Below are 13,525 nucleotides of genomic sequence, written 5' to 3' on the forward strand. Positions count from 1 at the left end.
TTCCTGGTGGCACGACATCGAGCGGACGATCTTCACTACAACACTTCTGCACTGCATCGAGCGGGACGACTACAACAACAAAGCACCATGTCGCTTTCGAGTGCTTCCGGCTCTGCCTCTGGGTATGCTAATCTTATTGCAATCTTTGTGATTAGCGTGATCGACATGCTTTATTTGAGAGATTCTACATGTCATGCCTTGCTAACCTATTTCTAGTGGTAGGTAACATGTCCATCAAAAGCGAAACGGATATGGTGATTTCATCAATCTTAATATTTGTCAACTCGCTCAATTTTCGAGAAATGCTCATAAAAGTAGGCAATGGCAGATCCAAGATAATTCTTAGGAAACATATTAGTGCAAACCAACCTCTTCGTGCAAACTGTACAAACTTTAATATGGGCTACCAGATCAACATGCAAGGGGGTGCGCAGGAGGAGTGAGAGGGAGATTTGTAAAATTATGATTATAGGTGAGCAGTTAATTATAAAATTATCCAATTCCTATGCCCCTTGGATGTTGATCCGGTGGCTCAGATTGAAGTTTCCACGGTTTGCACGAAAGGGTTAGTTTGCATCTAATATGTTTCTAGGAGGGGCTTATTTCTACCTGTAGATAACTTTAGCCTCTCCTTGCAGTGTACTCATGGCAAAAAAATTGTAGGAGAGGGTTCATGGGTCCAACGGGCGGTCGGAGGGGCTGGAGCCAGACCCACTGTTGGCTCCGCTCCTACTGTTAGTAAGGTTATGTTCGTGTATTTAGAGGAGATCTGCATACTCAGTATTTCAGATTTGTTTATAGAGGTATGATGATGTACATGTATGTATGGAAGTGTTTGCGTTTGTAAGGTATTTTGAAAAAATAGTAACATAAACCAGTCAACTTCATAGTCGTCGCCCGGCCGGTGTCGGCTGTCAGGTCCCTATCAGCGTGATATCAAGATGTGTCCCGTGTGCACAACTTTCCACCTCCGAAATGTACCGGTCGTTGACACGAAGTCGTGGCTTTGTTTCCAGCGTTGCGCTTCTTTTTGGCTGCGCAGTGGCCACGTAAGGGCTCTATATATAGGTGTATTAGTATATCATAGTGTTGTGTTGTTTGTATACTTGTATTTATGAGTTATGACTGTCATCATGTTACTTACATAACATTGAATAGATTTGTAGAAACAATTCAACAATTCACACAGTGTATTCTGTGGTATACTGGTATGGTAGATGGTTGTCTCCTGTATGACTCATCACTAAATATATACTATGTGCTTGTGTCTACGAGAACACACATATCTAAAGAGAAATTTTACAATGATTCAAAAAAATAGAAACCGTCCATCTGATAAAATTTTACGGTGGTGCAAGTATGAACTACCCCAAAATATCTAAGATAAAGTACCTGCTATTTCCAAAATGTGGGACCGAATACTAATTTACTTTAATTTTTTATAAACACTTCCCATAGATCTACGGCTATAAAAAAATTTAAGATAAAATTACCTGATGGTACTTTACAATCATTGTAAAATAATCCACAACACGTATATTCATGACTGAAAGGAGTATTAATGTTCAAAATCATGCCACTCAATGGCATGGATTTCAACATGAAATCCAATTTCAAGAAGTTGGAGTGGCATGGATCCAACTGACCCTATTAAGTTCGTGTCCCCAAACTAGGGCTTTGTTTAGTTGCTCATGTAAACTTTTTGAAATGGAATTTTTTTACATTTGAAGTATTAAATATAAACTAATTATAAAATTATTTACAGAACTTGTCTGTAAACTGCGAGATGAATTTATTAAGACTAAGTAATCTATCATTAGCACATGGTACTGCAGCAATTATTGTAGCAATTTAATGTCTAATTATGGTCTAATTAGGTTCATTAGATTCGTCTCGTAATTTACAAACAAACTATGCAATTAGTTTTTCATTTCATCTAGATTTAATACTTCATGCATATAAGATTATCATTCGATGTGATAGTTTTGAAATTTTAAACTTTACAACTAAACGGGGCCTAGCTAGTGAAAATGGACGAGACTAGTAGCGGAGTAATGGTGGCTAATAAAAGGACACCATGCAATTCAAGCCCTCGCATGACTTTAACCAGTCAATCTCGTTCTGTCCCATGGTACAATTACAACGTACGTACGTGCAACAGTTAAGATCTCATTTGGTCTTTTAAGTTGCTGTCACATCGAATATTCGAATGTCAATTCGAAATATTCAGATGCCAATTTAATATAAAACTAATTACATAAGTTGCAATTAGAGCTATAGACGAATCTATTAAAATTAATGCACAATTAGTAGATGGTTACTATAGCAATTAGTGGTCAAATTATGAGCTAATTAGGTTTAATAAATTTGTCTCGTGATTAAGTTACGACTTATAAAATTAGTTTTGTAATAAATCTTTGTTTAGTACTTCTAATTGGTGCGTAAACATACGATGTGACAGGACTTTTTTTTAAAAGGGAAATTTTATTGATATCAAGCACAATACATCAAAGTGATACATCGTCTTGAAATTTCTCAACATCTGCCTAAACGGCACACAATCTAAAAGAGTTTGAAAAAAATCCTTCCACATTAATGACTGTCAATCCTAAGACTAGACCGACATCCATGTGTCCAGACAAAAAAAAATTCTTGGCCACCTGTGTCAAGAAATGAGATGCCACTACAAGCTTATTCTACAAAGAATACTTCTGAAAGATAGCCCATGTACGGAGCCAGCGCGTAGTTGAATAGATAACCTGCAAAAAGAAAGATTTTTTGTTATCAAACACCACTGTATTTCTGCATAGCCAAACAGACTAACACAAGACTGTCGCGCCCAGAAGTACTAGTGGCTTATATTCTTTAGGAATTCCATTGAGACAGCTCCCGAACATACTAGGCATATTATGAGGTTTTGGTATGCCCCAGGCCGCATTGACCGAAGCCCATACCATTCTCGTGAATCGGCTGTCAAAAAAACAGATGTTGTATCGTTTCATTTTCATGACAGAAACAACACTTTTGCTTCCCCTGCCAATTCCATTTTGCAAGATTATCTTTTGTAAGAATAACGCATCGTCTAAGATACCAGAGAAATATTTTTATCTTGAGTGGGGCTTTTAATTTCCATATTTTCTTATTTTGGTTAGGAGTGTTCTAATTGATTAATCCCAGATAATATGATTTTACCGAAAAAATACCAATATGGTCTAAGTTCCATTTGAAGCCATCCCTTTATTGGCTTAGATCGATAGTTGATAGACGTGAGACAAGATTATTCCACATCACCAACTTATTGCCAATTAGATCTCTACACCAGGAGAGATTCGGGATTTGTGTACTTAGTACGTCAGCCACCGTATCTTGTTTCTTTCTGACTATATTATAAAGTTGTGGATATTGGTCCCGTAAAGGACTATTTTCTAACCAAGTGACTTCCCAGACCCTTACTTGAGACCCATTCTTTTTTATAAAAGTTCTGAATCTTAAAAAATCTCGTTTTACCTTCATCAGGCTTGCCCAGAAATGTGAATCTCCGCTCTTCCATTGAACCTGTACCAATAGTTTAGGCCCTATGTATTTATTGCGTAAGATCTGCTGCCATGTACCATCTGTTGTTAACAGGCGGTATAGTCACTTACTGAGCAAAGCTATATTTTTTAATTCCAAATTGTGAATCCCTAGTCCCCCTTGATCCTTAGGTTGACACAGGATGTCCCACTTTGCTAGCCAATACTTTCTTTTATGCTTGTCACTTTGCCCAAAAAAATCTAGATCGAAAATAATCCAATTTTTTTCGAACCCCTTTTGGAATTTCAAAGAAGGACATCATGTACATGGGCAAGCTACTAAAAACAGAATTAATGAGTGTTAAACGACCTCCAGTTGAAAGGTTTTTACATTTCCAACTACTGAGATGTTTTTCAAACCATTCTTGGATTTTTATCCAATCGCTATTAGACAATTTTCTATAATAAATCGGAATACCTAAGTATCGGATTGGGAAAGATCCTGGTTTACAACCAAACGATTCCATGTACAGGCTTTCGGCTTTCGTAGTTCTTCGCTTCTCCAAAGCAGAAGATTTCACTTTTATGGAAATTAATTTTGAGGCCCGATCGCTACTCAAAAGCACTGAGAATAGTCTTCATGTTATGAGCCTAACTGAAAAAAAAATCAAACGAGACCAAAGAATTTGTGCGGAGGACAGTGGACCAATGCGCAGACTACGCACAAGCTAATAAGGGCCCCGTCGGACCCTGCCGGATTGAACAAGCTGCCAGCAGCTTAAATTTCTAGTATGCTCAGACGCACCGACCGGGTGCGACGATCACATTCGTCCTTGTGTTTAATTTCCCCTTGGAAATTTGGAGACTGAGAAGAAGCCGTGCAGCCTGTGTGTCCCAACAACCTAACATGCATCGTCCATTCGTTAAACTATGCCATATGTGGCAAAAATTTTAGTGTTCAGTGATTTTTACAACTTTTATGGGGTTGATTTTGTTTTGAAACGAACGGGCAGACGAGCGAACTCAACAAAGTTATTTACAAATCGCGGAAAAGATAACACAAAGTACGACCCAAAATGAGGCCTCGTCCTTAAGCCCAAAACGAGGCCTCGTCCTTAATTTTTTGTAAAAGCGTTGCTTAAATATTCTTGCATTTCTCTCCTTCCAAATCTCCTAACAAACTAAAAAATGGGGATATAGGAGTGCTTGGGGTAGTTCCCAGAGCATGCATGGGGTCGATATACGAGTGCACGGCCATGACTTTCTTCCATCATTGTACCTAGACGAAGTACTCCTACAGTCCTACTTACTCTAGGGCATACCACTGTGCAAACTGACTAATAATAAAGATGAAAGTAAACATAGAATAACTAAAATGAGAATTCTTGTAGATTTGAACTCTGCCTAGCCACTTTACCCATGTACATTTACCAAAGAGCCGCTCGATCTATCTTCCTATGCGGTCATCTAATTAATCTCTGAAGAAAATAACATGATATGTGGTGATGATATGATTCCAAAGGACAGCCCCTGAAGCACGCTTACAGCTATGACAAAACTACTAAACTAGTTGAAAGAATCAAAACAAAAATAGGGAAAATGACATGCATGTAAGCAATACAACAAGAGTGGCGACGCATCCTGGAGTGGTGTCTTATCCGCCACCGCCAGTTCACTGACTGTGATGCCCTGAGTGGGCCAATAGCATCTACGACTTGTGCTGCTGATGCCCTGGACTAGGTACAATGATAATATTCCCCCCAGACCGCACGGCAATGCTAGCACGCGACAGATTTGTTCTCTTAGAGCGGATTGGATTGGGACATTTCTTAGGGCGCCGCACCAGCCGCCGCACCCGCCGCTCCCGTCGGCTGCGAGAGGCCCGTGGCGGCCATGCGGCGCCCGATGCGAGCGTCGTCCGGCAGCCGGCGGGCGCGGCGTGCGGAGGGCACCGCGTCCGGCATGAGCGGCGTGCGGCGGGCGCAGCAACCGGCGCGGGCCCCTAGTCTCCCTTTTGCTGCGGGAGCGGACGACCGGACCTCCTGCGGCCTAGAATTCTTGGTAATCGAGTTCTACTTGTCTACTTGATTTCTTGGTAATGAAGTGCTACTTGATTTTTTTAGTAATCGAGTTCTTTTCCAGTTGCAAAGTCATCCAAGTAAGACTAGCCATGCTTCTGAGCGGCCTGCTGGTTCCAGGATTCGATCGATGAGCATGGCGCACCGGCCGTCGTCGTACCTCATCAAGCGGCTCTGGGTGCAGGAGGTGCTGCAGCGGCGGTGCGGCCCGGGCACGGAGACCTATGCGCGGCCGTTGGAGCAGCTCCGGTCCGGGCAGACGAACGCCGACAACGTCGACAGTTGCAGCTACCTCGGGCTCATCTCGTACCGGCAACCGGATGCTCGCCATGGCCGGAGGGGCACAGCTTTTGTGCTGTGCATCGCGACCCCAAGAGGAGCGGCGCCATTTTTTGGTTTGTTAATTTGGTCTGTAGGGGCGGGTGAGCCCCTCACCCGTCCTTAGAAATCGATTTCTAAGGGCGGATGAGCCCCTCGTCCACTCCTAGAAATCGATTTCTAGAAGTGGGTCAGAGGGCGATCTTGCTAGAGATGGGTTTCTAGGGGCGGGTTAGGGGTGGTCCGCCCCTAAAAATGTATTTTTATGGGCGGGTCCGTGACCCGCCCCTACAAACAGCTATTTTAGCTGCGAAAGATAGGAGTGGATCCGGCATCCGCCTTTAAAAATATAATTTTATCCGTCTCTACAAACTGTTTATGTAGTAGTGCAAGTGCCATCGCACAACCTCCGCGCACATCTGGCCCGGGCCTGCTGCATGCTCCTGCCACGATGCTTGGGCACCCGCTGGACATGGCTGGCGGCGCGCGCGATCACCGCGATCCCGGCCGCGGCTCGGGTGTTGGCACTAATTAATCACGAGGATAAGTGTCTCCTCACAAACTCTGTCGACCACCACAGAACAATTTTTGTGACGGTTTTGCACTCTCACGAAATTTTCGCTTTCTGGTAGTGTTAGATCTAATTGGTATCATAAAAGGTAGTTAGATCAAATTAGAAGATATTTTGCCTATATCTCTTTGGTGTAATGACCATCAAGATCTGTATAAATGGACGGTCCACAGTCAGTTTGGTGTACTGCAGCAAAACATTTCAAGTAAACAATGCAGCACGCAGAGGACTGATCTTGTTGCTAGTCAGTTTGTATGTCACCATGAAGATGGAAAACAATTCAACGCTGCCCTTTTGCATCGGCTTCTTATTGCCCACGCGCTACCACGTTCATACATTATATTGGGATTTACATCGTTCCAACTAAAGATAGTTCATCTTTCTGGAGCATTGTGCTTGGCAATCTTGCAGCGTAGAACCGCAAGTATGGACATCTCCATGACAGCACCAGCACAGATTTGAAGTGCATTTAGGATGTCTGGCCCGGAAGCATCCTTGTATATGAGAAGTCTTCACGGTACCCATTTCCTTCATAACCTGGTCTATACGAGGGTAATTCAAACACATAACGGAATGGATTAGTGGTTGGTGAGTCGATTATTATTAGCACGCAATGGACCTTACAATGGGCAAAATAATGAGAAGGCAAATGATTCATCTTGACTAGACAGTTGTCCAGAAGACAACGACCATTTACATCGAATGAAATGGATCGGAGAAATATTTGATTTCTTTTTACTTACATTATTTGGTTTCTACAGTAAAAATTTCGCGAAAAGGGAATCTTGTGTGCATGAAGTACTAAATGTAGTCTATTTGCAAAACTTTTTCAGGGATGGGTATAATTTTTTGCGACAAATCTAATGACGGTAATTAATTTATGATTTGCTACAGTGAGGCTACAGTAACCATCCTCTAATCGTGGGTAAAAGGCCTCATTAAATTGGTCTCGCGAATTTACCAGGGGTGCTACATGTGGTTTTGTAATTAGACTTTATTTAATACTCTAAATTAGTGGTCAAAGGTGCAAAGCATCCGAGAAGGAGGAGGGGAAGCAGGACTAGTGCATTCATGTGCTTCTCCATGTAAGCGCAACGGTGAAAGGCAAGGCTTGTATGTGACCTCGGGAGAGTAGTTTGTATTAAGATGGAAATGCTAACTGCAATGCTTACTTGGTCTATACATGCATGGACCATATATATAAGGAGGAAAAGAAAACAAGCCGTAGCAATTAATTAATTAGCATGATATTATCACAAATACAAAAAATTGTTCTGTGATCCATAGCTATTAATATGTTGCAATTTTTTAGGTCACATTTATTATGTAATAATTCCTTGTATCTATTACATACTAAAATTTGATGACTGGCCTATTAGCTACTTCATGGAAGATAGAAACATATTAAATTAGTCAATCTATCTATCTATATATACTTTTTATATACTACAAAAGGTAAAACAATTGAAACTTTTTTTTACTAAGATTAGTCCCACCTTACCCCTCACGGAGGCTTCACTTGACAGCCCAAAGGATTGATGAAAGGGGGTGTAGATCCACGGAATTGATAGAAGGAAAGTGTTTCCACTAAAATCCTAAATACTTTTTTACACCAGCAATATTCTATACCCACCTCTTGTACACATGTATTACTTTCCTTTGGCACACACTTTACTTTCCATTGACATGCATTCACCCATAATTAGCATAATTATTTGTTTTGAAAGGACAATAATTGGCACATTGTTTTATGGAAGGAAAAGAAAGTTGTGTATTATTTTTGAAAGGAAAATAAATGACATCTCCACTATTGATAGAAAAGACTATATATAACATAATAAGGGATAGAAAACATTGAGAGGACTAAGGAGTGCTATATCTAGCTAGCTAGTATGAATTATATAATAAAGCAATAAACTAGCAAGCAAATTTAGGGATAGTTGATCATGTTCTAACAGAAATGTGTTCCAAACTTTATTTATTTCTGTTCATAATTTGTTCTCTTTTTGAAAAGCCATCTTTCATGTTTTCCCATTATGTGTTCAATTTTTCCAAGGAAGTAGGAATCCCAGATTTATTCACCCTGAACCATGTTTTACATGGGGCACTATTTATTTACATACTTTATTCATAATTCATATTTAATTCAAGCCACTAATTTTTCATTATGTTTTATTATAAGTTTTACTTATTTATTACTTGTATGTTATACATAATATTTATTTTGTTCTTCTGCTTTTATCTGGAATTATAATATATAATGAAACTGTTTATTAATTTGGTTTGACAATATGCCTCTTTGCTTAATCTATTAGTTTAGTATAAAGAGTACCATTAGAAAGAGATAACAAAGGAGCTACATGCTGGTAGCCAAAATTGTTAGGCAGAGCTCCTACTGGATTCAGCAGAAAATCATGCTCTGGTTCTTCGTTATAGTGTGCTCTCTACAAGGACTTGAAGGCTCTACCAAATCTGTCGACAGACAGTCTTGGGTGGTGGTTGGTTTCAGGAACTAAACTTTGGTTCATGTCACATCAAAGAGGATCTTGCTATTTAAAAATATTAAATAAAGTCCTATTACAAAACTAATTGCAGAACCCGGAGCTAAACTGCGAGACGTATCTAATGAGGTATATTAATTCATAATTAGTGGATGGTTACTGTAGCACGACTATGGCAAATCATAGATTAATTAGACTTATTAGATTCATCTCGCGAATTAGCACTTATCTGTGCAAAAAAAATTTAACAGATTTTATTTAATACTCTGAAATAGCAAGATTATTTTTGATGTGATAAGGACTAAACTTTAGCCCATGAGAAACAAACAGGCCCTTGGTCCTTCATTTGTTACTGCATTATTGTTGTCTATACAACTGCATCAAAAAACTTAGCAACCATTGTCATTCCACGAACCCTTTAGCTTTAAATACTAGCTAGGAAGTTTCCACTTGATGCCATGACCAGAAAAAGAAAATGTGAACCACCTCATTTTCAGCTTTAAACACTAGCTATGCAGTTTCCATTTCATGCCCTCACCAGAAAGAGAGGAGAAGGGTTTTTTTTCTCTCTCAAAAGGTAAAAAAGATAGGTGAAGGTGCAGTGAACCACATCACCCTAGTTAAGAAAAGTTACCGTATTGTTCGGTTGGATATGATAACTGTGAGTGCCTTGTTTGGTGCTACCAGATGATCAGTTGATCAGCACTTCTATATATGAGAAAACAGTAGGATTTATCTTGTACATTTGCACTTAGGAAATAGGAAACACGAGTAATGACCAAAGAAAGGATTCTCCCATGTTGTATGTATTGGCCTTTTTTTATTCATTCAATTATGAATAACCATTCACATGTACACATCACAAAGTTTTTACATTATTATTTCCTCAAACTAATGGTAATTCATTCTTTTGGGAGTTACGGCTACAGGTATTATCTGGATGCACATTGCAATCACTGTTTTTATTGCTACAACAACAATAATGACCCAACTTTGATCCTGCATTGTCATTGCTTTTGTAGAAGAATCCTGTTGGTGCACCAAGCTTTTGGTTACTCATAAGATCTGTGATTGATCAGTCTATTTTTTTTTTCAAGCATGAAAGTTAACCAGGTTAAAGTCCAGGCATAAAGAAATGGCCATATAGAATAAGCATAAACCGATGTCATGATTTCGCAAAAAAAATGTCACAAAATTACATACACTCATCAGTTTCCCTCTCAACTAATGTATAGTTTCAACAACATAGGAAAAGAGGGCATGTATTAAAGTTGGCCACCGACTAGATCCTCCATAAAAGCGTAAGGCTAATGGACATGCACGCGGCGCGGAGGATGCTACGCCCAACTTCTCAACCAGTACATGTACAACCCAAATGGAGAAGGTGCCCTTTTAATTTATTATATCTCTATTTGTAATTTAATAAAAATATATATATGTACATACACTACAACTTTATAGTTTATTATTTTTATGAAAAGTGTTTGCTACAATGGTCATATCTACTAATCTACAAATGCCATGCATCACTTGTTAAAAGGGATTTATATAGCCACATGATTTACTAATTATTCGATCCTCTTGGGACCAATAAATAATGTAAAAGTGAGATGCATATGTCAAAGCAAAATCCAACTTTTCTTTACTTAGGATGCCGAACAAAAGATCTATATTGATTTTTAATTGAAAAATATATATAGGTGCTGGGGAGATCCCTCGAATCAATATTATTGGTGCTGGTTGAGATCGTCTTAAATTGACCTCACTGATCACCTCCCAAGATCAGCTGGCCAGGCTAGACAAACATCCCTCAAGAAAGATCAATGTTAGCCAATGAATTAAAATCAAAGAATAAAGAGTACTATCTTGGAATAACCCCACCAACCCAAAAATGATCAGTGCACATAATAATCGCAAGTAGCAGTATCTAGCTGATCGAAGTAACTAAGGAAATTGGAATCTAGATGTGCCATCGTATTGATTATTTCATGATAGATCAGTTCGATACATGTTGCAAGTTAACTTTTTAGATGTTTAGAAGTTCTAATGAAGAGAACTAGGGAGGGGGGCATATGCCCCCTACTTACCTAGTCCCTAGTACATATTAGGTGTCATACCTGGTTTTTTAAAGAAAACCAAATGCATAATTATACGTCTGGTTGTTCAATCCGCATGGTCATTATCGCTTGCCCTTTTGGACCTTGATTCAATGATCACCACCAATTCTACAGTATCAAACAATTGGTGGGCGTCTATCTTTATTGGGGATGCGGTGAGCACTCAGACTTTGTAATGGTGATACCTTTTTCAATTCATTTTTGAGATCTTGAAGTCCTGACCTGATTGGTTTTCACAGGTCATAGGTGCGACGACCTTTTGTGCCGCAGGACTCCTATTAATGGTCCAATATGACTTCCGCCAATCGGTATCATGTGAAACACAGCAGTGCGACAGAATTGACACTGCCGTAAAAGGGCGTTAATCTGCTTTGCTGGCGTCTTGCCCTCGTTGTACGTGAACTAGGTAAGGTGGTGCGCATCAGCTACAATCCACCACCACCAGAATACCATGTCGTTTCGGGCAAATGGGCTTCTCCTATGTTCGAACGTCATTTGTTTAATTATGGCTACCGCTGCCATAGGTGTCTCTGTCACCCACAATATAATCGAATTTGAAGTTTTTAGGTACGTACAAATGAAATTAGTTTAATCTGCACTTTCTTTAATTTCTTGAATAATGCAAAATAAATAACTAATTCATCGCGCATGCAGATTGTCGTATATTGCGTCGATGATGCAAGTCACAGCATGTGTGCTACAAATAGTGTTCCAAACATTGAGCATTTCTTTTGGGTCAACGGCCCCACTACCGGCGGACTGGCCATTATTGTGTCTTTTCATACTAGCTGCGCAATGGGTACGTATATGGTCTCTAATTTTTTTCCTTCTTATTTACTTTTTTACAGTCAGTAATGATATTTCTATTCATATATTTGTAGAGTAATATATAATATATATATACATTATTGTATGCATGCAGTTGCTTTCATTTTGGACGGTGGGCACAGCTTGTGGTAGTCCCGGAGGAATACACTACTTGACCATCAATGGTGTAGCGAAAATGGCCTCTCATGCCATATTTCAATATAATGTTTTGGCGATTGATGACACACACAACACTTGGACTAATGTGATTATTAAGATGACTATTCTCAGGCTTTTAGGTTCAAGTGATGACAAAGAGAAGAGAGGCGTAGCAAGGCCCGAAGGGCCACCCCTACGGGGGTTCCGCCCTGAAAGCTCTTCGGTCCAAGGGACAAGAATTGAGGCATTTTGCTATCACCGGTTAAACCGACGTAGGGCAAAATGAACTCACCGGTGCAATCACAGAGAAGGTCTGCGAGCTAGGGTTTTACACCGGATTAACCGACGCTGAAGAAAATGTATACGTCGGTGCATTGGCAGATGAAGACCGATGAAATTACATACACCGGTTGAACCGACGATGCATCGGTCAATTGCATCGGTTTAGTTGTCCAGAGAGGTGGTTTTTGGAGGAATGTGAAGAAGTTACAATCACCGGTTAAACCGACGCTAATTTTACATACACCGGTTGATTGCATCGGTTAAACCGGCGATACACCGGTTAATTGCTAACGGCTAGTTTTTCAAGTGGCAGTTTACATACACCGGTTGAACCGATGATGGCTTTTGGGGTACGTCGGATTAACCGGCGTTAAGCACATTTCTGGCAGCTTTTTCTCCAACGGCTATATTTACTTGTGCTGTCTATATATACCCCCAAGGCTGGGTCATTTGAGTGTGCTGGAGTTCAAGGAAGTATACAAGAGCTAAAGATCATCTCCAACCACCATAGAGCTTCATTGTACATCATATAGGTTTAAGCACACTTGTGAGAGTGCTTAGTGCTTGTTTAGGCTTAGTTCTTGAGAGAACTAGCTTGAGAGAAAGCCTTGCTGCGGCAAGCACCTTGTGCACTCGTCGTGTGACCCTCCGACTTGGTGTGGAGTGGCAACGATACTTTGTGCGGGGAAGGAGGCCCCTACTTGGTGTTAAAGCTCTAAGATAGTGAAGACGGTGCCGTGGTGACGCTTCGAGATAGACGGTGGCGGTGACCTCGTCTTTGTGACTTGGCGTCACTTAGCCTTTGCTTGTCGGGAGCCTTGGAGGCGTGGCAAGACGGTGATCAAGCGAAGAGACTCGGCATCACACTTGTTCTTTGTGAGCAAGTGGCCGTGGACGTAGGGAGGGACTTTGGTGTCCTAACCGAACCACGTTAAATCGTGTGTCTTGGTGTCTTCACGGGAGTTTGCATATTCTCTCCCTTACCGCTTTACTTACCGCATTACGTTTTCCGCATTTACTCGTTCTTGCTTACCTTTACTTTCCTAGTTAGTTTGATTAGGATTGGTTATAGGTTGCAAGTCTTTTTGGGTAAGTAGAGGGTAGCATAGATAAACCTTAGTCATACCTAGCATGTGTAGGACGTGTTAGGTTTATCTTATGCAATTAGATTGAGCCCTAG

General features: G+C 40.3%; 1 protein-coding gene across 1 annotated transcript; it reads left to right on the forward strand.

The window, feature by feature from the left end:
• Positions 1-5,288: 5,288 nt before the first annotated feature.
• Positions 5,289-6,280, forward strand: LOC120651324. Its single transcript, XM_039928801.1, has 2 exons — positions 5,289-5,573; positions 5,655-6,280. The coding sequence occupies exons 1-2, from the start codon at positions 5,406-5,408 to the stop codon at positions 6,033-6,035; spliced, it is 549 nt and encodes a 182-aa protein (XP_039784735.1). The 5' UTR covers positions 5,289-5,405; the 3' UTR covers positions 6,036-6,280.
• Positions 6,281-13,525: the final 7,245 nt, after the last annotated feature.

This window comes from Panicum virgatum, chromosome 1K, assembly GCF_016808335.1.
Source record: "Panicum virgatum strain AP13 chromosome 1K, P.virgatum_v5, whole genome shotgun sequence".
In the NCBI taxonomy this organism is placed as follows: Eukaryota; Viridiplantae; Streptophyta; class Magnoliopsida; order Poales; family Poaceae; genus Panicum; species Panicum virgatum.

Bases quoted from the DNA above. Each gene is read 5' to 3' on its own strand.
- LOC120651324 (XM_039928801.1), top strand. From the start codon at position 5,406: ATGCGGCGCCCGATGCGAGCGTCGTCCGGCAGCCGGCGGGCGCGGCGT. The intron at 5,574-5,654 runs GTAATCGAGTTC...GTTCTTTTCCAG, and splicing joins CCTGCGGCCTAGAATTCTTG to TTGCAAAGTCATCCAAGTAA.